At 40.2% G+C, this 23,759-nt stretch overlaps 3 protein-coding genes across 3 annotated transcripts in view; 2 read left to right on the plus strand and 1 right to left on the minus strand.

Annotated features, from left to right (window-relative positions):
• The window catches only part of gas7b (growth arrest-specific 7b), a 56,676-nt gene extending 44,726 nt beyond the window's left edge, over positions 1–11,950 (minus strand). The window contains exon 1 of the mRNA XM_014998756.2: positions 11,501–11,950. Within this exon, the coding sequence (XP_014854242.2) occupies positions 11,501–11,680 (180 nt within the window). The 5' untranslated portion in view covers positions 11,681–11,950. The remainder of the gene's footprint in view (positions 1–11,500) is intronic.
• Positions 11,951–14,575: 2,625 nt separating this feature from the next.
• rsph1 (radial spoke head component 1) lies at positions 14,576–18,709 on the plus strand. Its single transcript, XM_014998760.2, has 7 exons — positions 14,576–14,973; positions 15,189–15,302; positions 15,394–15,499; positions 16,376–16,466; positions 17,158–17,293; positions 17,568–17,639; positions 18,461–18,709. Exons 1-7 carry the CDS (start codon positions 14,923–14,925, stop codon positions 18,575–18,577), a joined length of 687 nt encoding a protein of 228 aa, XP_014854246.1. The 5' UTR covers positions 14,576–14,922; the 3' UTR covers positions 18,578–18,709.
• A 283-nt stretch (positions 18,710–18,992) lies between these two features.
• On the plus strand, positions 18,993–23,606 carry adprm (ADP-ribose/CDP-alcohol diphosphatase, manganese dependent). The gene is made up of 3 exons (XM_014998759.2): positions 18,993–19,770; positions 21,041–21,160; positions 22,428–23,606. The coding sequence occupies exons 1-3, from the start codon at positions 19,206–19,208 to the stop codon at positions 22,712–22,714; spliced, it is 972 nt and encodes a 323-aa protein (XP_014854245.1). The 5' UTR covers positions 18,993–19,205; the 3' UTR covers positions 22,715–23,606.
• Positions 23,607–23,759: the final 153 nt, after the last annotated feature.

Here is a 23,759-nt window from a genome sequence, read left to right on the forward strand (position 1 = left end):
AGCCAAGTGATGTTTTATTGTTCTCCACCAGCGACAACAGATAAAGTTCCAGAGAAGGCAACAAAAGATGCAAACCTGATACCGTACACTCCCACAACAATAGTTGGATGGCATGTTGCTTGCTGTGAGTTTGAACAGAATCTCTGGCTGTGCCTTTTGCTACAGAGATCAGAGGTCTTACGCTGTAAACTGAGGGGCAGATCCTGAGGAAAAGGCAAACAAACGTCCAGCTGTATACATACTGGAGCGGAGCTGTAAACAGCCGCAAGCAAGCGCACAGAAGCCTGTTCCACGGTGAGACATAAACAGAGGGTGGGAGGGCATCTGTAGTTGGGGGTTTCGAAAGAAACAGCAGCAGAACACCAGGTGGCTCCTTCTCCCAGTTTAACATGTCAGAGGGTTCTGGAAACAGAGGTATGACAGACACAGGAAGTGTCTGTTTCCTATTATTCTCCAGTAAATACCTCCACCTTCCCTTTCTGGGACACACGGTGTCACGTCCTGGGTTACTGGATACTCACACGCATGCTGCTGATGCTGCACAAATGTTGATTCGACACCATCACCCAAAGGTTAGGGCCGGGTCACAGCTTACAGAGCTCTGATGGATGGGTTATTTGATCAAAAGATACCCTTTAAATCTAGATTGCCAAATGAAGTTCTTGAAGAAAAAGTCAATGAGTTCAAGCAATGAAGACTCTCCATTATGTCTCTTTCAGAAAGGAAATGTGTTTTGTATTGGCAAAATGATCAATCCATTAGGAGATGGCATTCAAAAAATGACCCCCAGGGCAAGATCCTCCAGAATATTTAAGCAATCATGAACCTCAAAAATGTGATCTTTGTCCAATCAGTAACACACCATCATGCACTTATGCAAAGCCAGGGCAGCCTAAAAATGGCTTTTCTTTGCAGCCATATTTAAGAACCGTCTCATTTGAATCATATCCATCACTTTAACATCGCTGTTTCTATGCAAGAAGCAAAATGTAGCATGACAAGGCATGAGAAAGCAGCCAAGATGAAAAGAACCACGCTCTGACAGGGTCAAGAGCATTTGCTTCATACCACCTAAAAAAGAACAAGACATTGGGAACTTCCAATCAAAAAACAAAACGTGGCACAACAGATTATTCTTTTACATCTCCAAGAGTTGTAAAGGTCATAAGAAATGTCCTCATAGAGTCCCAAAAATGAGACAAAATGTCTCATTTTGTGACATTTCTTCATATTTCCAGAGCTTTATCAAACTTTTCTTTAACTCCCACTGAAAAAAAAAAATGCACCGGCATCAGCAGAAAACGTGTTAAATCTCTCGATAAACAAAAGATGTGCTCACACAAGGATTTGCCAACAAATTCTTTGGACCAACGGTTCGTATCGCTGCTGTTATCAATCTTCCTCAGGGCGAGACTGTAACACTGACCTCCTAACCCCACTCTGAGGGGAGATGTTTCTCACATGTACTGTTGGAGCACGGTGGAAAAATGCGCCTGGGATACAGCCGGAGCGACAAGCGGAGGAGGAGGAGGAGTGAGAGAGCGAGACATTCCTCAAGTGAAGGACGGAGTCAGGCAGAGGGACGGGGAGCGTATCTTTATCGAGGAGATGTTGTTTTGGTTCAGGGGCAAATGTGGGAGCCTGAACCAGAGCCGCATTCTCCAGACCTAGACACTTCAGGCACTCACAGAGCAGAAAGGATGCACATGCATGTTCAGGCATGCACTCAGCCACACATGGATACTGTACATATGCTCGCACAAACTGTCATTGTTGACTATGAGTGTGTGTGTGTGTGTTTAAATGTTTGACTGCAGCTAACAAAGCTTGCTCTGTCTCATCCCACCCCCTCAGAGTTTATGTGAATCTCACAAGCCTTGCCAGTCTCTCTGAGACTCCTTTGCGCGTCCGCCGTACATAACGTGACCGGCGCTGACCTAGGGTCGCACGCACACAGGGCGCTCTCCTGAGAACGAAACCTTATCTGGATCAGATATGTTCCCAGGATCAGATATGGTAGCATGTCAGCCCAGTTCTGCTCTCCACTGGAATTGTGGAACCTCATCTGCCACTGCACAGCAAACAACAGATTTCCCAATGGACACAAGGATATCCTAAGTGTTTCACATGTCTAGTCAGAAGGAATTTTGCTAATCTAGCTGCTCAGAAGTTTCTATGAGTCAGTTTGACTCTAAGCTACAGGTGTGATTTATTCTTCTCCAAACAGGCCTGATGAAACGGATGAAAACACATGCCGGTGGTTGGGACTGTATATACTCAGTTGGGAAATGTCGGAAGGTAGATTTATACCACTTTACAAAGAACAATACGACTGATTGTGTTTTTATTCCCAACTAACTTGGAGTTCCCCAACCTAAATCAATTGGTCTCTTGCTATTAAGCTTGTGGAAAGTTCTGAAGTTTCAAATATTCCACCAATAGGAGGCAGTTTGGCAGATGAACGGCAGCATCCGGAGCAAACAAGGGTCAGCTACTCAAATAAAGATATGCATAAGTTTTAAAAGGTCTGGTAAAACTCAACTCTTTGTTCTAAGTTTTTAATTACTTTTGGGAGATGAGGACTCTGTGGAAGTTTTAAACAGTTGGATTTAATTTTACCCAACCACTAATGCTTGCCCGTGATGAATGTAATTGACCTGGTCGGTTGCGAAGGAAGCTATGCACTACGAACAACCATCCCCCACTGCAAAGAGAGAAGTGCCAGCTAAACGAAATGTTTTTCAGCAATAAAATCTTCCTCCTGCTCCATCTTTAATTGCTCAATATTTGGAAGCGTGACCAACATGGACTAAATGGCTTTATTCGCTTCCTACGCTACCACTGGCAATCTACGACCACAGGCAGACTACCGTTCAAAAACATCGCAAGACAATCAACGTCATCATTCACAACTCTTCCTTCTGTTTGCTGACAGGCCGGGTTGAAATTCATTGTGAGAAATCAAGTTCAAAGGGAGAAATCCCAGGTGAAGAAATGAGGTTAGATGAGAATTGAGCGGAATTGCGTAGGAAGGCAATGGCCAAGCTGAAAAATTATAGCTGAGACGCACAGATCAATCACAACCCCCTCCCCAAATACACAGAGAGTCAGCATGTGGAAACTAAAGGAGTGCCACCCATCGGTCTTAAGATAGCTCTGTTTGGAAACCTTACTTTGCAAGCTATTGGCTGATCTCCAAAGTAACTAAACACAGATTACTTGAGACAACAATGGTTCTGTCTGTAGCATTAATAGGGAATTAACAGATTATGACAAGTTGTGTTTAAATTTCTTTCCCCCCTCAGTCATAAAAACAAACATGAACTTTCTTTGCCAACACCCCAGCAAGGTTAGGGCATATGGTCTCCCTTCCAGAGGCTGATTCTGTGGCGGTGTTTAAAGGAAGTTGGACTCTCCACTATCATCTGCAGTCCCATGACTCTTCAAGACAGAGTTTTTTCTCAAAGTGAGCAGCTGATGCAACCTTTCTGAACAAGACAAGGACTTCACAAACTGGCATTTTATAAATGATTATCTACTGTCTCTGAGTCTTGTTTTCTTGTGAGACTAAGACAGCATGAGATGGATGAACTGGGGCATCATCTGCAGGATTGTGGGTGCTGCTTTCAACTGTCTTGGTGAAAAAACACCGAACACCAGAGCTCTCAATTCACCAGTGAATCGCAACACTTTGCTATTCCTATGTCAAAAGGGGCGGGACCCAGAATATACATCGGTAAAGTATAGATGGTTCTAAGCCAGGCTCAGCCTTAGAGACAGAGAGTAAAACAAGTTCCTTCAGCATAGTTTTAAGAGAGGAGTCAGCCTTGAAAACCTTTGGGAGGTTTTCAAGGTAAATCCCATTAGGGGAATACGCTAATGCAGAAAACAAAGCACAGTGGAGATTCTACATTTCCCTTATGATCAAGATACTCTCTTGAATTGTTGGGAGCAATGAGGGAGTGTTGTGGAGGAAAGGGATATTGGGGGAAATGTGTTCTTTATTTTCTGTACAACACATTTCCAATCCTAAATTTCCTCTGCAAAATTCTGAGCAATGCAATTATGCATAGATTAAAAAATATGAATTCATAACAGAGACATCGAGAGGGATGGATGAATAAACTGATGGACGGATGGACAACAGGAAAGGGAATGAAGTCTCAAAATACACGTCTGTATTTTTCTGTATTGTTTTTCATTCTTCCCTATAACTCACAACTCCCTTTAAATTTTCCGTACTTTCCAGATTGTGCTTGAATTCACGAATCAATATCAGAAACTTTTTCCTTGTTTCTTGAAAATTATTCATATTTTTTCTGTCTGTGTAACTTAACGCTTAACTTTCATACTTTTGACAGTTTCTGTTCACAGATTTTATTCCTGCTCTTTCCTTCAGCAAAAAAACAAAGAGCTAATCATCTGGTTTGGCTCTTGTGGTTTACTCATAATTCAAGTCACTTAATGGACGTTCATAGAAATAAAAACACTTCTATTTAAAGAACTGAACTTAGCACACAAGCATTACAAGAGGATTTAAAAAAGGAACCACAGTATTTTCGTTTGGACCGTTCTCATGAATCCCTGCAGACTGCAAGAATCAACAGAGGAGTAATTCAGAGGATTTTGGCTGAACTCTTTCGGTTATGGTGACTAAAACCTGGAAGAAGCCAGAGTTAAAAATAACAGTAATTACTCTGAATGTATTCTGGTGTACAGTCAAGCTGCAGTGATGAAGGCTTAAATTAGCCCTCAAATTCTGCCTCGTTATCTCAATAGTTTCTTTCTAAGCTGCAGGGACAACCAGCGGTCGTGTTGAACAAGCTGTCTGTTTTGACCGTTGCTATGTAGCAAAGCTTTATTTCTGCACTACCTGGCGGTTCCACGAATAGATGGAATAGACGTGCAAAAATCCACAAATCTATTTCTCCTCGTGAAAACAAACACCAGATTGTGGTTTATCTGGGCCTCACAGTCAGCACTTCACAACCATTAAAGCTGATATTTCACACTTCCACTCCGAATATGTTCCGCGAAACCAAATGACTGCGTTTCTGGATGACATCAGCACGGTGGGATGGTGGCGGTGGTGGTGTTAGTTTTCCAGCATGGAGGGGAAACACCTGGCTGTGTGCTGGAGGCTGCGCAGCAGTGATGTGACCTCAGGCGTTCCTCTGCAGGGATGAAACCCAGAGCCATCCAAACCCCCGCTACAAGCCTGACGCCGCCCGCTGTTTCATAACGGCTGACTCTCCAGCGGGAGAGCCACTAGAGAGACGGAAAGGGCTCGCAAATTTGCCACTTGTTGCAGAGTGCTTATTGTAGTTCCCTTGGCTACAGGTAACATAATGAGAAAGGAATTCAAAGAGAACAGAAGCAGTGATGCTGCAATAAAAGATGCCAGTTAAATTTAGAGATTTAGAGGCAAACAAAAATCTAGGATAAGATCTAGATTGGAGAAAACAAGATACGCAAAAGCTTTAAAACGGTTTTGCTTTCAAACCTGCTAAAATATTCTGATACATTCTATTATTATACTCTGCAATTTTGTTATTTGGGTTTAAAGTTGAAGGAATGAAGTGGGTTTCTGTTGATAATAATGCATGTACACAGAAATCATTTGTGTGAAATTCACAGTGTTCTGCTGAGTCATGACAGGGAACTTTACTTTTTCGTGGCATTGCTGTCTCATGTAGAGAATACCACATGAAATACATTTCAATGCTCCATGGTGGAAAAAAAAATCTGAATTAATCAGACAGCAAGTGGTGCTGTTAGTATTACTGTGAGTTTTAAGCATCCAGCATCCCGAAGTGAGAACTGCAATATTTTGGTCATGGTGGTGTTGATTCTGTATCCTTAGCGGCTTTTTAGAGCTGCTTTGTTGAGAAGTCGGAAAATTCTGTGGAATCCTGGATTGCCTAGTGATTAAATCACGAGTGCTACAGTGTGAGAGGGGGGTTATTTCGCTGTGGCATCATCCCTTCCTATGTCACTGAAACAAAAGTCAGATGCTTTAGTACAATTAAGAGAAATTTGGCTGTGATGGACAATCAAGGTGCTTCAGGTTTCTGTGTTACTTCTGTGAACATGAAGGGATCTCATCGCAGGCCATTCCTGGTTACAACACCAACAAACTGACTTTGAATTCAGAAATGATGGAAACTCCAACAGTAAGAAACAAGCACTAAGACTCTCAGCCAAATGAAGGCATTGCTGTGGTGAAGCGGGGGAGGAAGGATCCCCCTCCAGATGGCTTCCATTACATGTTAACTGCTCATGTTGATACGGCAACAACATTTCTTAGGGAGCCCTGGTTTCTTATGGAAATGTCATGTTGTGGCCCCAGAGCTCTGAAAGAATGTAATACAATTGTTAAAGCCAGCGACCCGGTGACAGTCATTTTGCGGATGGCCTCAAACACAGACCTCTGCAGGGCGTCCCGTCACTCCCCTTTTTAAAAAGACACTCCCAAGCCAGAATCTACTGTAGATATGGGCTGCAATCCTTGGTAAGTGCTGCGTTCAGACTGCAGTATGACTCTACACTTAATACATTTGGAAAAATCCAATTTTTAATTTGGGTAGCTTTATTCAGGCATGGGAAACATAACTTATATTATGTTAATTTAAAACATCAGAAATAAAAATAAAAAAAAAGTAATAATAATTACATGTCAACCATTTGATGGAGAAGAAAATTACTTTCTGTGCTACGATTACAAACAAAGATGTGTGGAATTTGAAATGCATTACTTAACTCATTGTAGCAATGAGTTTTGGTAGCAAATAGCATTCCAGACAATGGGTAAAACAATGGATGAATGGGTCAATTGCCTTACAGGTTTAGCCCTTAAAAGCCTTTTTAGAATGAAGGCCATCACAAATTTTTTAGTGGTTTTAGCATACTGCTGTCACTGGCTGGACCTGCTTCACCCATTAGCACTTACTATGGTGGAACAGCAACTACATCTGGTTGAGTGTACCGTGCCCAAGGCAGTTTGTAAGCAGATCAAGTCTTTGTATCACCTTACATACATTCGACTTTTCATTCCATGACCAACCCTTTACTTGATCTAAAATCTGTTCACCTAGACACTAGGGCACTATTTTCCCACCTAGACACTGGGAAAATATTCTTACAGCGCTTCAATTAAGTTCAACTTCATTGCTATGATTGGGATGGATTTGTCAAGGTGCCAAAAAAAAAAAAAAAAAAAAAAAGAGTAATTCTTAAGAAACTTCTGTCTATACAGACTTAACACACTTTGTTGCGTTATAAGACAGGTTAAATATGCTCTAGTGAAAACACATCAGACACTGGTAGTGATTTAAGGGTCACCGAAGCAGATTAACATGAAGACAAAACGCAGTTATAGGACATCACTCCTGAGGCCGACGCACAAACAACAACACGGTTAGAGAGAGGCTTGAAATAGTCCTGACAGGTCCAATCACCGCAGGGAGGCTGGCAAATTACCTGCAGCCGAGCAGGTTGACTGAGTGATTAAATAAAGAGTGTGTGTCTGCTGATAAAAGCGCTCTCTCTGTTTTGGATGAAACCTTCAGGAAGTTATTAGGCATAAAAACATAAGTCATCATTACTGTTTCAACTCATTTCGGGGTTTTTTTTTTTTTTCCTTCTTCCTCATTAGATGAGCTGTGGACCGTAATAAGCAAAGCTCTGGAATGAATCACTGTCATATGGCTCTGGATGCTTGGTGTCACCGTCTCCTAAGAAACATAATATCCTCCTGGCCTCCTTCTGACCCTGCTGGTCACACTGGGTTTCATTTCAGGCCTCTTATCAAATAATAATAAAAAAAAAGCAAACAAGATCCATGAACTTTGTATCCCTCCTCTGAAATTATATTTTAACAATTATAAGATTCTGTCAAAAAATAAGAGGGTACAAAAAACAACACCACAATATAAACATGATGAAAGTAGGCTACTAGTTACTACTACCCCAAGAATACTGGATTGAAACACTTTATTACTACGCAAACATCCAGTGTATTAATATCAAATCACTTGAGCTTGAACCCAATATTAAACAATATCGTAGTATTATTCAAGCTCTTCATTACACTGGCAATTAAATGGACAATGGTTTGTTTTGCTTGGAACAATGAAGTTGGTTGTAGGAAACCACAAACCTAAAGGTTGACAACTGACACATCACACACGCCCTCCTCTCCCCTCCGCTGGGTGTCCCAGCCATGCCAGCCTTCATCTGTGTGAGTGACGCACATCAAGCCAACGATCAACTGCAATTGTGAAAGTACTACAGAAACCTGAAGCAGCAGTAGGGATGAGAAACGAAAATACCCCGCCACGGGGAAAAGCAGAAGTGGCTTTTGGTTCCACCATTAGTCATTTCTCTGTGCCATCCTGCAGTTTCCACAACACGGAACTTTTAGACGCACTCCAGACCGCGAAACTTTTCAGCTAACATTGAAATTTATCTCATTTTGATCCACCGAAGTCGCTCTCATTCACCACTGCCCTGGTAAAAAGCAGCTGATATCGATCGTTTTCCCTGCTTTGTCCTGTTCACTTCAAACAGAAAGTAGAGCAGGAAACCGCTGAGGTAGAGGTGAGGTTAAGGTTTGCAGTGACAGAACTGTAAACGTCCAGCCTGGCTGGGCTGCATGACTGGACTTTTCATTTGACTCGAATAAAAAACAAAAAAAGTGAAGAAAGTGTGTGATAAGTTCACCACAGACTGAGATATGTGCAACAGTGTGTTAGACTGGCTGTAGATGAAAGAAAAAAATATAATACTGTGGCTGCAGAAGAGTAGATTTCTACCATAAAAAACAAAAACACATTTTCTATATTTCTAGATTAATTTCACAGTTAGTGGGGGAAATAAAACATGTACATTTGTAAGAAAAATAAGGTTCATTTTCCACAATTAAAAGGAATGAAATGTAAAAATTTAGGGTGTTTGCCCCAACACTCCCTCATACGTTTGCATGAATGAATCAAGGTTAGGGATGTACGCTTGAATGGATAAAGGCGGATAATCTCATTATTGCTTCATAATTGCAGGACAGTTTTATTTTCTTTGTTTAATTAGTGTTAATTAAAATTAATCAAAATGGGAACGGGAAGGTCAGGCTTCGAAGGAAGAAAAAAAAAAGAATTTGGCATCATAAGAAAAGTCTAATCAGTGCATCTTTACAAGTAAGAGTTGGTCATAATTTAGCACTAAATTTGGTGAAGATGGATCCAGCTTCCCTCTATAACTCTACTTGCTCGTTACTGTCATTATACGAGCCCCAGATGTCTTCCATTTGCAGCTTTTGTAAACTAAGAGGGAGACTTCAGAAGGGTCTGGGTCGAATGGCTTAGACCAACAAATATTTGCTTTTTTTTTTTTTTTTTTTTTTTTTAACTCCAACTTGGACATGCCAGAGCTCCAGCCTGACCACAAAGAGAGACACGCAATGCCATGAAAGAAAAGTTACCAAGAAAGCCATTCAAAACGCTCCCAGTCAGATGCACGTGAAACGACGACGACGGGAGCGTTTATTGTCAACACGTTGAGTATGGAGTCCAGTTCCTCTAATACCAGGGGCTCATAAGGAACCACTTCAATATGTTCTGTGCAGCTTTTTTTTTTTTTTCTTTCTTTCTTCCCCGATGCAAGTACACAGATAATCAGTCAAATTCAGAAATGATCAGAGAGAGAACAGAGAACTAGCTCCAAACTTCAAAGCATCAGTCCAGTCCCAGATGACTTCAAGCTGATCCTGCACAGGTCGGGGAATGCCGTGTATCTTAACACTTTAGGGAAAACCCTCTCTGCCCCCGTCCCGTTTGGCTCCATTCAGCAAATGATAAGATAAGGATTTTGTTTTGTCTGCATACGAGCGAGCCCAGGAGAACGCAGTCAGGCAGGAGAATGTGATAAAGTTATAGCAAACTGTCAGAGTGAAGGGTGGCGTCACTGGCTCCTCCACTGTTATCATCCAAAACAAAAAAACTAATCCAAAGTAGACACAAGGTGGCCAGCAGTGGTGACCTTGAGGGGGGCCCAGAGGGGGCTATGGCTCCACTGTTAAATTTGTGGTTTTAACGCAGATTAAGTAGGGGACCTGACAAATTTTAATAAGTAAAAACATAAGTAAATGTATTTATTTATGTTATGTAGTAATTTTTTGTCACAAAAAATTTTAATGGACAATAAATAGTCCCAGAAGTCATTGCGATAAATGATAATATTCTTTTGTTGAGGTCATTTTCAAGTAATGTACTGCTAAAATCATCACGATAATAATAATAAAAGAACAGAAATAAGATGAGTTATGAAGTCATGCAAATGAAAATTATTGAGCTTGTTTTCATTTATCACGTGACTTATTGATTTATTGCTTACTGTGACAGGCCTGCTTGCCATAGCCAGCAATGGAGAGCAGTGCATCACACGTTTACAATTTTCTGACTGCAGACAGAACGGCTGTATCTTCAGAAGCGAAAGCTCATGATCACAAATTTCGTTTTTTGGTACTTCTTGTAAGAAAGTGTTTCTACGTCCGTTACGGCTGCAGGAATTACGATTTTCTTCCCAATTCTTTCGAAACACAGAGCAACACCACACTTTTAACCACTGACTGCAAAGTAAGGACAGCGGGTATAGAAGGACAGACGAACAAAAGGACAAAGGGACGTTCTACAGACAGAAGAATGTATGCAAGGAAGGAAACAAAATGTAAACAGTGGAATATTGAGTGCCATATCCACAATTGGAAAGTACTGAAATCCAATGTTAGAATTTTCCAGACTACATCTTTGATGGTAAAGTTCAAACACACTGTTAAAAATAAAAGCCTCCCAACGTTACATGTGATGAAAATTCAGAAAAAAAAAAAAATCCAGTTCTTCAAACTGTCTTCAAGGAACTGAACAAATTATTTCAATGGTCTGTGATGGAATAACATTTCCCTTTATTCTTCTATTTTACTTACTTGTATGTCATTTTTTGCCCCATATAGCCAGGTTTTAATATCCCTTTCATCCTATGAGAAAAATAATAAATAAAGCTTCTAAAATGTTGCTGTGACTTTTTGGTTTTGGGTTTTACTACTCCAGGATTGGAAGTAGCCCCCCTCTCTCTTCCCTCGGTTGCAGCAGATCCCCACAAACCTTCCTGGGGGATCAGATCGGGTGTGAGGGGTGGGGACAGCAGGGGTTATTGGGGGGCATTCAGAGAGAGAGAAAAGACCTGAGCACATCCCTGGAATGTGTTTGGAATGGGGAAGTGGCCTAGCCTGCAGATTGTTGGAAAGGTTGGAGTTAATTTGATAAGAGAGAGAGAGAGAGAGAGAGAGAGAGAGAGAGAGAGAGAGAGAGAGAGAGACCACGGGAAAACAATTTACCAGCGCTTCAGTCTGTGAGACAAGTTTTTGTGTCGCTGGATTTGCAATACTGAGCTCGTTTTCATTAATAAGAAAAGCACAAATGAAACAAATTCCAAAAGATAAAGTGCTTACCTCCAGAACCTGCACATAACTAGAGGGGAACCATCCCCTGGCTCCATCCTTCTCCCCTTCCCACCATCCTCCGGGCAGAGCCTGGGTCACCTTAATAATCTCCCCGGCCTCGAAACTCAGTCCCTGCTGGTGCTGCTCCCCGCTGAACGGGTACAAAGTTTTGCAGAATGAGCCCGACATCTCCGGAGCAAAACTTCCCACTTAAACAGCGGTGCTGTGGCCAGTGATGAACTCTCTCCACCCCTCCAGGTTCGCTCCGAAGAACACAAACTTAAATGTTCAGAAAGACGTGCGGGTGGCTACGCTATCCAATGATGTCCTCGACATGTGAGTGAAGCTGGTGGGAAGAAGGTGAGCAGGGTTTTCTCCTCCAGCTGCTCCTGTCAGAACGCCCCTCGATTATCGCTCTGTTGCTCCAGCTGCCCGTCTGCCAGCCCCGTTAAGACTCGCGCGCGCCGCTGTGAAGCTGCCGGTAGCGTGAAAGCAAACGACCGGAAGTTAGCGTGGCTTGCTTTCAAAATAAAATCTGCAATTGTTTCGTAGACAAACAGCGAAGTAACCGACTATGTTTGCCAACGTAGTCGCAGAGTAATGTCCATATCTGACCTGACCAAATTTAACCGTTTTTCGCGTTTTTTCTGAAGACAGTGTCCTCTTTCAGGTGTATAGATACCTATACATCTGAAAACGATTGAGAAAAAAGATGTGTATTTCTATTCAGTCCAGGTTTGCTACAACTCGAGTGGACACAGGCTAAATCTCAAACAAGCTTCTTGAGTCAGATAAGAGAAAAAATGAACTTTTGGACTCAGTGTAAAATGTAGCGACATCATTCTCCGGGTCACTTTTCTTCATTGTGGACAGTAAAACCAATATTCTGTCCTTCTGGAAAGGAGAAATTACGAAAATGCCAAATGTCTTGTTTCATCAAACTTCAAAGATCCAATCCAATAAACAACACCAAACAAGAGTCAGTAGCAGAAAAAGCTGTTTCATGTTTGCAGAAATGATTTGACAAGTTTTTCATGGGCTCTCTGCTACTCAACCCACAATTGCATTGACCTAAGAAAAATACATCCTGGTAAATTTCCTTTTAATGATGCAGAAATAGCCTTTTACTGTTCACAAAGGACTACCTTATGGCTGACCTAGGTTATAGTGCCAGATTTTATTTTGGAAGATGTAACAGGAAATTGTATGGTAAACTGGATGGTATACACGTCCAACTCAATAGATAGTTTTTAACAGAACTCTTATCTAAACCCACTTCTGACTTATTTGAATATTTGATTCAGTGTATGTACATATTTGTTTTTCTGTATTACACATTTTGCTGCATATTTAATTCAGTAAAAAAAACGAAGGGACTTACCAGTGTCTTATATGGTAAAATGTGAAATATGTGGTAAAAAGGGGAGATTATCAATTAATCAAGTTTATTCGTATTGCACATTTCACCAACAAGGCAGTTCAAAGTTAGCCATTGGGACCCCAACTCTGACCTGATATATATAAATGGCTTATGAGAACCTACATAACACCAATTAGGTTTCATTATATGTCCAGTGATATTCCAGATGCTTGCACAAAATGCTTATTGGTAAAAAGGAACTCTTCTCCATTGTCTGTGGGCGTGTCTTAAAATACAGAAATCTTTGAAGGATGTTATCGGGTGTCTATCTGAATTGTTTAATGTGAAAGTCCCTTTAGAGATTAAACTCTCTGTACTTGGACTATACCCAATGGGATTTAAACAATCGTAGAAGACTAAGTTGATAGACTATGGACTTCTTCAAGCCAGGAGATCTATTGGAATCTACTGGAAAAACTAACATAGATCGGCAACTTTGAGAACCTCTGGGAGCCATATATAAGCGTCATAGGGACTGAAGGCGGAGCTTATTAATGGGTGTCCTGAATGGATGCCTTGACTACAGCTTCTATTTATACATTGTCTTTTCATTTTCTCTTTCTTAATCTGAAGGGTTTTGTATATTTTTGGAACTAAATATGATGTATGCAAGTTTGAATGGTGGGTGTGTGAGTGAATGTGAGTGTGTATAAGTGCAAGTTTGCAATTTCAAGTTTGTTGTTTGTAAGTTCGTTGTGTCCTAAAAGAGAAAATTCTATAAAATATATGGGAAACTCTCTCAACCCCCGCCCCAAAAAACTATGACCTGATAAAAAAGACTGGTTCTGTTCTTGGGAACTCTGGTGACTATTGTGCAAGGAATAATTTTTCATAAAATGAAGAACATTGCAGACTTCACCAAGCATCCTCTTCATGAAGCTGTCATATAACAACAATGTGTCTTCAGTCAGAAGCTTCTTCAGTTATGCTGTAGTACAGACTGCTGCAGGTGATCCATCCTGCCCACAGCCATCGGCATCTAATAACTCTTTGAAGAACCTAATAATATGAGTTACAACAGCATTGATTTTCCATTTGGATTAAGAAAGTACTTTTGAACTGACTTGAGTTATGTTAGGAGTCATTGCCTGCCTCTGTAAAAACAGACATTTAGCATGAAAAGTCAACAAGTGTGTCTTCAAGTTCCTCATTTGTGTTGTTCCTCCGTACCACTGTGTGACACATCGCATTTATTTTTAGTCATAAAATAACACACTGGCATATGACGCACAGAGTCAACCATCTGGAGTTTTTTTTTTTTCTTTAATATTATTATTTGTGATGAATGAGCAAAACCTCTGCTGACACAAGGAACAGAAGGTACTCAGAAGCTTGAGTTCTGCTTCAGGCAAGCAGAGCTGATAACAAGATGAAGCTATCAGCTTGACTGCAGTCACCTGAATATTAAAAATGTTAAAGGTAGTTAATTTAAAGTCAGCTCTTCACAGGAAACTGAAGATAACCTAAGTAGAGATAAAATCGTTTAAAAAGGCTCTCTGCTGCACCCTGCTGGTGAGAGAGCAAAAGTGCAGATTGTGAAGAAAGGGAAATTCCATATTTTCGTGATAGAAATTAGTCAGTAGACTCGCACTAAATCCACATTAATATTGTGAGGTTCATTGTTAACATGGGAACTCAAACACCAGGTGCCTTTCCCTGGTGAACAGCTGGAACTAGTTATTCTGATGGGTGAGAAAAGCGTGTGAGAGGAAGGGTGCACCCTGGTCAGGTCATCACTGAGCATATCTATTAAAGAAAAATACTCGGAAATGTTTTTCCTTTCCTTCCTTTCCTACTAAACCCACAATTCCTACTTTTACCGAATCTTATCCGTGGAAAAAAATGGTAAATAAGATGGAGAAGACAGGGCTGTGTAGATAGTCACGTGCGACTGTTGGTTGTCATGACAACGGCAAACTAACAAAAAAAAAACTCCGTTTTTTAAAGCTAGGTTTCAAGCCTTTCCATCTCCTCTCAGACTAAATAGCTAATTTTGAAGACATTCACAATAATGTCGGATGAAAGCTCTGAGGAATTCGAGGACGACCACAATAAACTCGGGGTGAGATAAAGCAATTTGTGTGTTTACTTTGTAGCTTTGTAGCTGTAAGTTAAAATAAAAGGCTAACTAGCATAGAGTGTACAGACTGAAATAAGGCTGTTGCCTTGGCTTTCCCTGTGTTATTTTGTGTGTGTGTGTGTGTGTGTGTGTGTGTGTGTATGTGTGTGTGTGTGTGTGTGTGCGCGTGCGTGTATGTGTGTGTCCGACTGGTGCAGGAATATGACGGGGGGAGAAATGAAATAGGGGAGAGACACGGATTCGGGAAGGCTCTTCTACCCAATGGTGACATCTACCAAGGAATGTATGAGAACGGACAGCGGCACGGAAGCGTGGGTTGTATATGGATATTGTTGGGGGGAATGGGGGCATTAAATTGTCATGTGTTGTTTCTGGAAGCTTTTTGACAGTTTTATCCAACAGGGGACATACCGCTTCAGGAACGGGGCAAGGTATGTTGGAGATTATGTCCAGAACAAGAAACATGGGCAGGGAACGTTCTACTATCCTGATGGATCCAAATACGAAGGTAAGGCCTACCTGCTTTTAGAAAAGGGGTTGCGATGAACAATGTTACAAAGGAGAGCAAAACAAAATAAATTAATAATAAAAAAAATAATAAAATAAAAAACCCGCCACTTTAACTTTTAAAATCTATCTTAAACGAGCAAAGTAGGTATGTGGTGTGTAAGATAAAATAAAATAACTAATTGAGTTGTATCATGAGAAAAAAAATCAGAAAGACATTATAACTACACCCTTCTTGAAGTTAGAAATGTACTGCTATGTAGATTTTTGGACCATTTTTCTTGATGGAAAATCAATAGACAAAATCTTTAGGAAAAGTTTGAATGATTATAATTTTCTTTTTTTTTTTTTTGCTCTGCTCTTAAAATATAAACTATCTTTGAAAAGTACCATAGAATATCAGATGTAAATGTTGTGGTTTGCAACAGGTATTTATATATTTATGGGGATAAACTTATATTTAAACATCAGAATACAAAGAAATTAGTCAAATGGAAATTCACCTTGGGTTTTTTTTTTAGTTCCTACATACCATTGAACTAATCCTAGAAGTTGCTTTATAAAACAACTTAGGTGTATACTATAGGTGTATACAGATAGCCCCAAAACTGATCACGTTTTTCTGACTTAAAGTAATAATACTGTTTTGGAGTAGCCCAACATTTATTTCTGTTAAACTGGTCTTTTGGTTATACGCCATATGACTGCAAGACAGCAACAGTCATGTGGATTTGTGAAAAATGATTGCAGTTTTTCTCCAATCCACAGATCTTATATTTACTTATATACTAGGTCATATTTGTCATAGGACACTTCTATCCTTAGAAAGGGCTTCGTGACATCATACAGTGACTGATGGCTGTCTTTTACCTAACAGGAACTTGGGTAGAAGACCAGAGAGAAGGCCATGGTGTTTACACCTACCCCAATGGAGACACTTATGATGGAGAATGGCTGCAGCATATGAGGTATATTTATGCACTCAATAACCATAACATTATGATTGCCTACCAATAAAGTATTGGCCCACCTTTTGCTGTGCAAACAGCGCTGCCCCAGTGAGGCTTATAGACTCCTTTAGACCACTCAAGCTCTGCATTGATATCTGGAACCTAGAGGCTACAAGGAGATCCCATAAGTCCTGCAAAACTGGGGAAACACTGCACTACATTTTCAGTGGTATTCTACTCCTGTTCTAATGTTCTCACATCTTGCGACATGACTGCTAACACTGTAGGTGCGATACGTTGGACTCCTAAATACGGATATGCAAAGAAGAAGGCGAACAGAAACCCAGAAGTGTGGGGACGCTAATCCAAAAATGAGAGAATGGTCAACAAAAACGAATATTCTTCCTTGGAAAACGTTGCCATTCTGTAGAAAGTATACAAAGTGTGAAAAAAGCACTTTTTTCACTTGCATTCCAATGTTAAAATCAGCCAAAACTTACACAGTGCAAAACTAGCTTAATGTGCAGGCCAGCTGCATCGTGGATCAGACTAATTTCTCCATCACATTCTACTGATGCCATTTGTAAAAGGATGACCCACTGTTTGGGTAATTTTATTTAACCAAGTTTCAACCCTACAAAGTTGTGAGTTTGGATGAGTGACAATGAACTTGAAACCTCTAAAGTCAGTGGTGTTGTGTGATTTCCAGACATGGTCAGGGCACTTACCTCTACAAGGACACCGGTGCAAAGTACAAGGGCACATGGGAGAACGGCAATATGAATTCATCTGGGCAATACATCTACGCTAACCACAGATACGAGGGCAACTTCGTCAAGAACTGTGTAAGTTTGGATTCACAAACTGATCAACCAGTTTCATGTTTCATATGCTTGCATGGTAGACTGAGTATGTTTTTAATGGTGCAGAGATATGCACAGTAGTGCAGCGGTGACCTAATGTTTGGTTTTACAAGTGTGAAAATCACAGTCCAATTTGCAATAGAGGAACCAATATTCTTACTTTAACTGGTGGTTTATCCTGGGTAGGTAGTGTTGACTGGTGACATAATTTGATAAATTAGGCGTCTTTGCCGATTTATGGAATCTTGTTTTGCAGCCTCAAGGACTTGGAAAGTACGTCTTTGACATTGGCTGTGAGCAACATGGAGAATACCTCAAACCAGATCAGGTAAATCAACACTTATTTTTAACTTATGGAAATCAATTAAATATATCAGTACTATAGACATAATAAATGTTTTTTGACATTTTAAAAAAATCATTGCCATCAACACAATCCCCCTGCATTTATCTATCAATGAAAGCACATGTTGAGTTTACTGGCTGCTGGTAATGTTGTAAAAATGAATGAATGCACACACAGACACACTGCCACCTGACACAACATTGACTGTGCCAACTCTAAACCTTCAGCCCACGGGCTCTAAACCCCTTCTGCTGATCTAAACCTTCAGCCCATAGGCTGAAGGTTTATATCAGAAGGGTGAAAATATTTTCTCTGGGAAGTCAGAGGCCATGGAGAATTCTTCTTGAGTCAATCCTGTGACTTCTGTCTGTAGCATAGATGATTCAGCCACATCGATGGGTTGCATGCTGGGGATCTTTTGAAACCTTTTCCAACCTTGGAATCCCTTAGAGCATATTTAGTGCTTGATATTTTTCCAACTTACTCATTTTGCTCCAAATAGTATATTTTGCTTCATGACACTCTTGTGATTTGTTCCATACACACTAATCAGATATAACATTACAACCACTTTAATAACTCTTCAACATGGCTCCTGAATGTGGGTGGCACACATGACACTTCCAGTATACCATTTTGGTGTTATAATTTTGTCTCCAAAACTGTAGCTCTTATTTACACCATTGAGAATGTGGTCATAATTTTCTGCCTGATTTATATGTGTGAAATAAGTTGCTGCAATATCTTACGGTTCATTTTCTAGCATTTCTTCTTGATTGGTCTGTGTCTCCCTCTGTTTGTAGGATCAACCTGAGGAAACGATAGCCTCTGATGGTGGCCCCAAGTGGTCTCCTGAGTGTATTACTAGCCTGTCACCAGTCGTTCCCCCTGCAAAGGAAAATGAAGAGGAACAGCAGTAATCACATTTCCGAAATTGCCATTTTGCAGCAGAAACATACTTTACAAAAAAAAAAAAAAAAAAAAAAAAAAAACAACAACTTGTAGACCTAATTCAATATTCAGAAATAAAAAGTTTGAATGAAAACTAAAAACTGTATTTTTTTTTACAATACTGGAAGTAAATCTATTAAACTTATTAAACTTTTATGGGTTAGTAATACCATTTTACAATAAAATTCAATTATTAGTTTACATGACAACGCTAATAAATAGTGTTGTAACCGAGGCATTTCAACTGTCAAAAGCGACAAAGTGTTCCAAAATTATTGTATTTTGGATTTAATGGCGGAGTAGTGAATTTTTCTGGAGATATTTTTCGTATATTGGTACCTTGGTGTTCATATATGCATTTCCATGGGTATGTAGCTTTTATTTTGAACGATTGCGGCACCGGAAGTAGTTTTATTGTGCCGTACTGTAGTACACCGTAAAGCCTGGGCGTTAAGGTGTGCTAACGGTGTCATAACATGGGATTGATCCGAAAACTGAACGGCATGTAAAGGTAATCCGGGAAGCTGGGTCTCGGGTCAGTGTCGTCGCTCCCTCGGTGGACACAGGAGTCCCGCTCTTTGGCAGAGAAACTCTGGTATGGACCTCTGTCCACAACAACCGGCGCCGCTGTTTACATTCGGCGTAATCGCGGACATTCAGTACGCGGACATTGATGACGGATTCAATTTCTCCCGGACAAGAAAGCGGTACTACCGGAGCAGCCTGAAGCTGCTGCAGAACGCCTTGGAAAGTTGGTCCGACTCGGCTGTCAAGCCCGATTTCATCCTCCAGCTCGGGGACGTGATCGACGGCTTCAACAAGCCCAACGGCGCCTCGCAGCGAGCGCTGGACACGGTGATGCGGGAGTTCGCCTCCTGCCCGGTCAAGGTGCACCACGTGTGGGGCAACCATGAGTTTTATAACTTTAGCAGGAGCCAGCTGATGGGGTCGCCACTGGACAGCAGCCTGAACGCGGACTGGAGACCCAAGCAGAGTGACATCTATGCCTACAAGTTTAGCCCGTTCCCCGGGTTTGTATTTGTTGTTCTGGATGCCTATGACGTGAGCCTGCTGGGTATACCGGAGTCCAGTGAACGGTATAACAAGGCCATGAATCTGATTAAGCTGCACAACAACAACGAGGATCTCAACTGTCCGCCAGGTATATAGAAAAATATAATGTACATTTTGGACAAATGTACATCAAAAGTGAAAGCAAGACTGTTATCTTTCTTTACAAAACTATTTTAAGCTGAACTTTTTTCACATTAGCGGCGTTTGCATTAACCATAGAACTGCGCAAATTGAAATTACGAAAAATAAATTTGCTTAATGGAAACATGCAAATATGACAGAAAAAAAAATCTACCTTTTTTTCGAGGTGGTGTTTCAAGGATGTCGAAATATATGTATTTCGCAAAACTGTCGGAAACACTTTTTTCGCGCCACATGAATCACGTGATAAACTTCCGGATGTTACTACTGGTGAAAACCATGAAGAAGATGACATGAAATAGTAGGAGGAGGATGTTTTTTGTTTGTTTGTTTGTTTGTTTGTTTCTTGACACTGTGCAGCTGGCTCCACTGGAGCTTTCACAGCATCACACTTGTGTGTCATTTCAGCGTGTTGAATCCATAGCGCTTCTGTAAAATCGCTGACTACAGCATCCCCAAAACGCCTCATAGTAGACGCTCCCAAGTATAGGGAAGTAAAGCGGCTTGTTGCTCCTACACCTGATGGCGTTAGCATTAGAGCAATGGCTGAATTATGGATACATATATCTCATTTAACCGTTTACATCCATCACTGCCATTATTTTTAATGACTTATTGCGTAAACAGGCTTATTCACGTGTGATTTTAATTTAATTTCTTAATTAAAAGGAAACACCGCAATTGCGAAATTGTGCTTTTTCGACATTAGCAGAATATCGACAAGGACTTGCGCATATCTGTAATGGAAACGCAGCTATTGTCACATTATACAACCACCAACTGCAATATTTTAGATTTTTTTATTTGACAGACTCACACAAAGTTGTGTATAATTATGGCGTGGAAGAAAAAAAAGATGGCTGATGGATAGTTCCATCCATCTTGACAAAAACCTGTTCCACAGCATTATGCAGCCACCACCATGTTTCGTTGTTATTTTGGTGTACAGGCCGATGTGCGGTGTTAGCTTTCCTCCACCCACAGCATTTCGCGATAGAGGTTAAAGTTCAATTTTTATCTCTGCTAGCGGGACATTCTTACGCATGTTTGCTATATGCTCTACATTTCACCATTTTCCTTCTGTGCTACTTTGTGTGGTATAAAATCCTCAGAAAGTTGTGGTTGTAACGTAGCAAAATGAAAAAACATTAAAAAGATATCAAATCAGCCTAGCCAAGTGATTCGTGGACTTCAACATTTGCTGTGCCTTTTCGCAGAGTTGCAGTCCCACAGTCGGTTTACGATGTTCAACGGCGGGTTCAGTCAGGAACAGCTGGACTGGCTGGACTTGGTGCTGTCTGTGGCGGATGAGAAACAAGAAAAAGTTACTCTTGTCAGTAAGTGAAACCTGTTTCTAAGCGATGCACACGTATTTCCCTTAACTAACAAGCCACTGAGAAGCTAGGGCTTATGTATTGTCACTTCACAGTTTCGCTTATTGTTGGCTTAATTTGAACCAGGCTTCAGTGGCAGTAGTGTAAAGTTGCATATAAGTAGAGATTAAATGGATAGTTTATGAGATAAATTATTTAGAGATCATTCTAGATAACAGTTCCCCATTTGTCACATTGCTCAGAAATATCGAGAAATTCAAATAAAAATAACATATTGACATATAAGCCAAATTACAAAATATGCTGTTTTTGCTTATGAATAAAGTCAGTTATTGTGAACTGATGAACATTTTATCAAAGCAATACTTTTCAACACTTAGTGTATATAAAAATGTTGGAAGTACTGTAAAAAGTATTGAACAAAAGTCTTCCTTCTGGAATTCAGAAATTATTTAAATTAACAGAGAGTAAATATAATTTGCGAGGTTTGTTAATATTTGAACATGCTAAAGAGAAAAGTCAAGTAAAATCTACAGGTTTTTCAGTTAGCATGAATAAATAATTGAATAATAATTAAATTTTTTGTGAGATTCTTTTACAGAGCCTTAAAATGTAAAATGATAAAAGCTTGTATGTATTGTGGAAACATGTATGCATGTAATGTGACTATGTGTTGCAATACATTCATATTCAAATATAAATGTGTTTATGCGTTCTTATGTATATGGACATTACGGTTATCTTTCATTACTGTAGGTTGCTGAGTTTATGAATAGGTAGCCCACCTATCATAAGGTGATAGGTGGGCTACCTATCAGCCCACCTATAGGTAGGTAGTAGCCCACTACCTATAAGTAGGTAGTGGGCTACCTACTTATAGGTAGCCCACCATAAGTAGGTGGGCTACCTATTTATGAATAGGTAGCCCACCTATTCATAAACTCAGCAATGTATATTCCTATTTTGTTTTGTTTTCTTTCTCTTTTTTTTCCTTTTTTTGTAATGCTGCTAATTTACCAAAAAATAAAATAAATCTGGGATTTGTGCCATCTGGCTACTAAGAAATTAACATTTTGACTGGGTCACCTTCCTCATTTATTTATTTATTTATGTATTTATTTATTTATTTATTTAAAAAATAACTTTTAAAAGTCTTTTTTCCTCAGGCAGATTGAAAGGCAGCTAAAATACGGTCAGCTAAAAGTCACGGAAGACAGAACCAAGTAGCAGGTGATTCCAGATGCTTTATATCTCTTGTGTCTTTACTTAGGTCACATTCCAGTGCACCCCGGTACCACGGATTATGTCTGCCTTGCGTGGAACCAAGAGGAACTCCTGGCCATCATTCGCTCCCACAGCTGCGTGGTGTGTTATATGGCTGGCCACGCCCATGACGGCGGCTACTACCTGGACACAGGCGCGCACCACCTGACGCTGGACGGGGTGATCGAGACCCGACCCGACAGCGACGCCTACGCCACGGTCTCCGTCTACCCGGACAGGATGGAGCTGACGGGGAGCGGCAGGGTCATGGACCGGGTGTTTCTGTTTTCCTGATGACTCGGCCTATATGGGAGGAACTGTGACGTCATTAAAATGTTCCGCACATTTTCTGACGGATTTTCTGGGTCACTTTAATTGACGAGATGTACGTCTCATAGCGGAAGACAGACAAATGAAGTAGAAATGAAGCAGTGTCTCCCAAAATGTCTTGTACTTGAATTTGAATCTTAAATAATTATGTTTGGACATTTATTTATATAGGAATATTTTTAAGAAATTCATGATGGTTGCTGCTGTTGGTTTGTATCCCTCTTTACAGAACTGAGGTTCTACTAATGAGTTGTTATTCACTGACTTAAACTCAGATCTCTTCGAATTTACTCTGGAAATCCATGACTATAATAATAAACAAAAAACATTTATATAATAATAAGTGTTCAGTTGAATGGAAGCAGTGTGTGATGCATTCTCTTGAATTTGCTTGCATAACTTTTTTTATGAGTGGGAGGTTGAGGTGTGCATCAACAGTGTGTTTATGTATTTTGTATTTCCTTTCTTTGCATTTGTGGGTGTAAAAAGAGTGACTTTTTAAATGTAACTTTAAAACATGGATTAATTCACTTTAAGTGGTGGGCTTCAGTAATTTGATGGAGGTAAAAAAAAATTCACACTATGTTTGCAGTTTATTACAAGTATGTATTAGAGTAACTCAAATAACTTTTGCTAAGAAATTTACATTTAAAAAACTATGCATGTTATTTTCACATTTTAGAAGGAAACTTGTGGAGCTTCTACATACTCAAAGGTTATAAATAGTTTTTCCAGAACTTCTAAGTGGCATAATGAATTGTTTTGGGGTATATATTGGGGGGGAAAAAAACGTTAACTCCCAACTTTTTTTCTTTGTGTGCCATAATGTGCATATGGAAATAAAAGGAAAATTCTGGGTGTTGTTTTACATGAAGTTAACCCAAACAGACTGATTTAGCGCAGATTTACCACTTGTCGTGACACATCCACCCAGAGAAGACCGAAAGACTCCTGTGTGATAACCCATGCAAGTCTATTCTTGCATTTTGGAGGTCATGATTCGACTTGC

This window comes from Poecilia mexicana, unplaced genomic scaffold, assembly GCF_051168715.1.
Source record: "Poecilia mexicana isolate PSO_F unplaced genomic scaffold, ASM5116871v1 scaffold_19, whole genome shotgun sequence".
Taxonomy (NCBI): domain Eukaryota; kingdom Metazoa; phylum Chordata; class Actinopteri; order Cyprinodontiformes; family Poeciliidae; genus Poecilia; species Poecilia mexicana.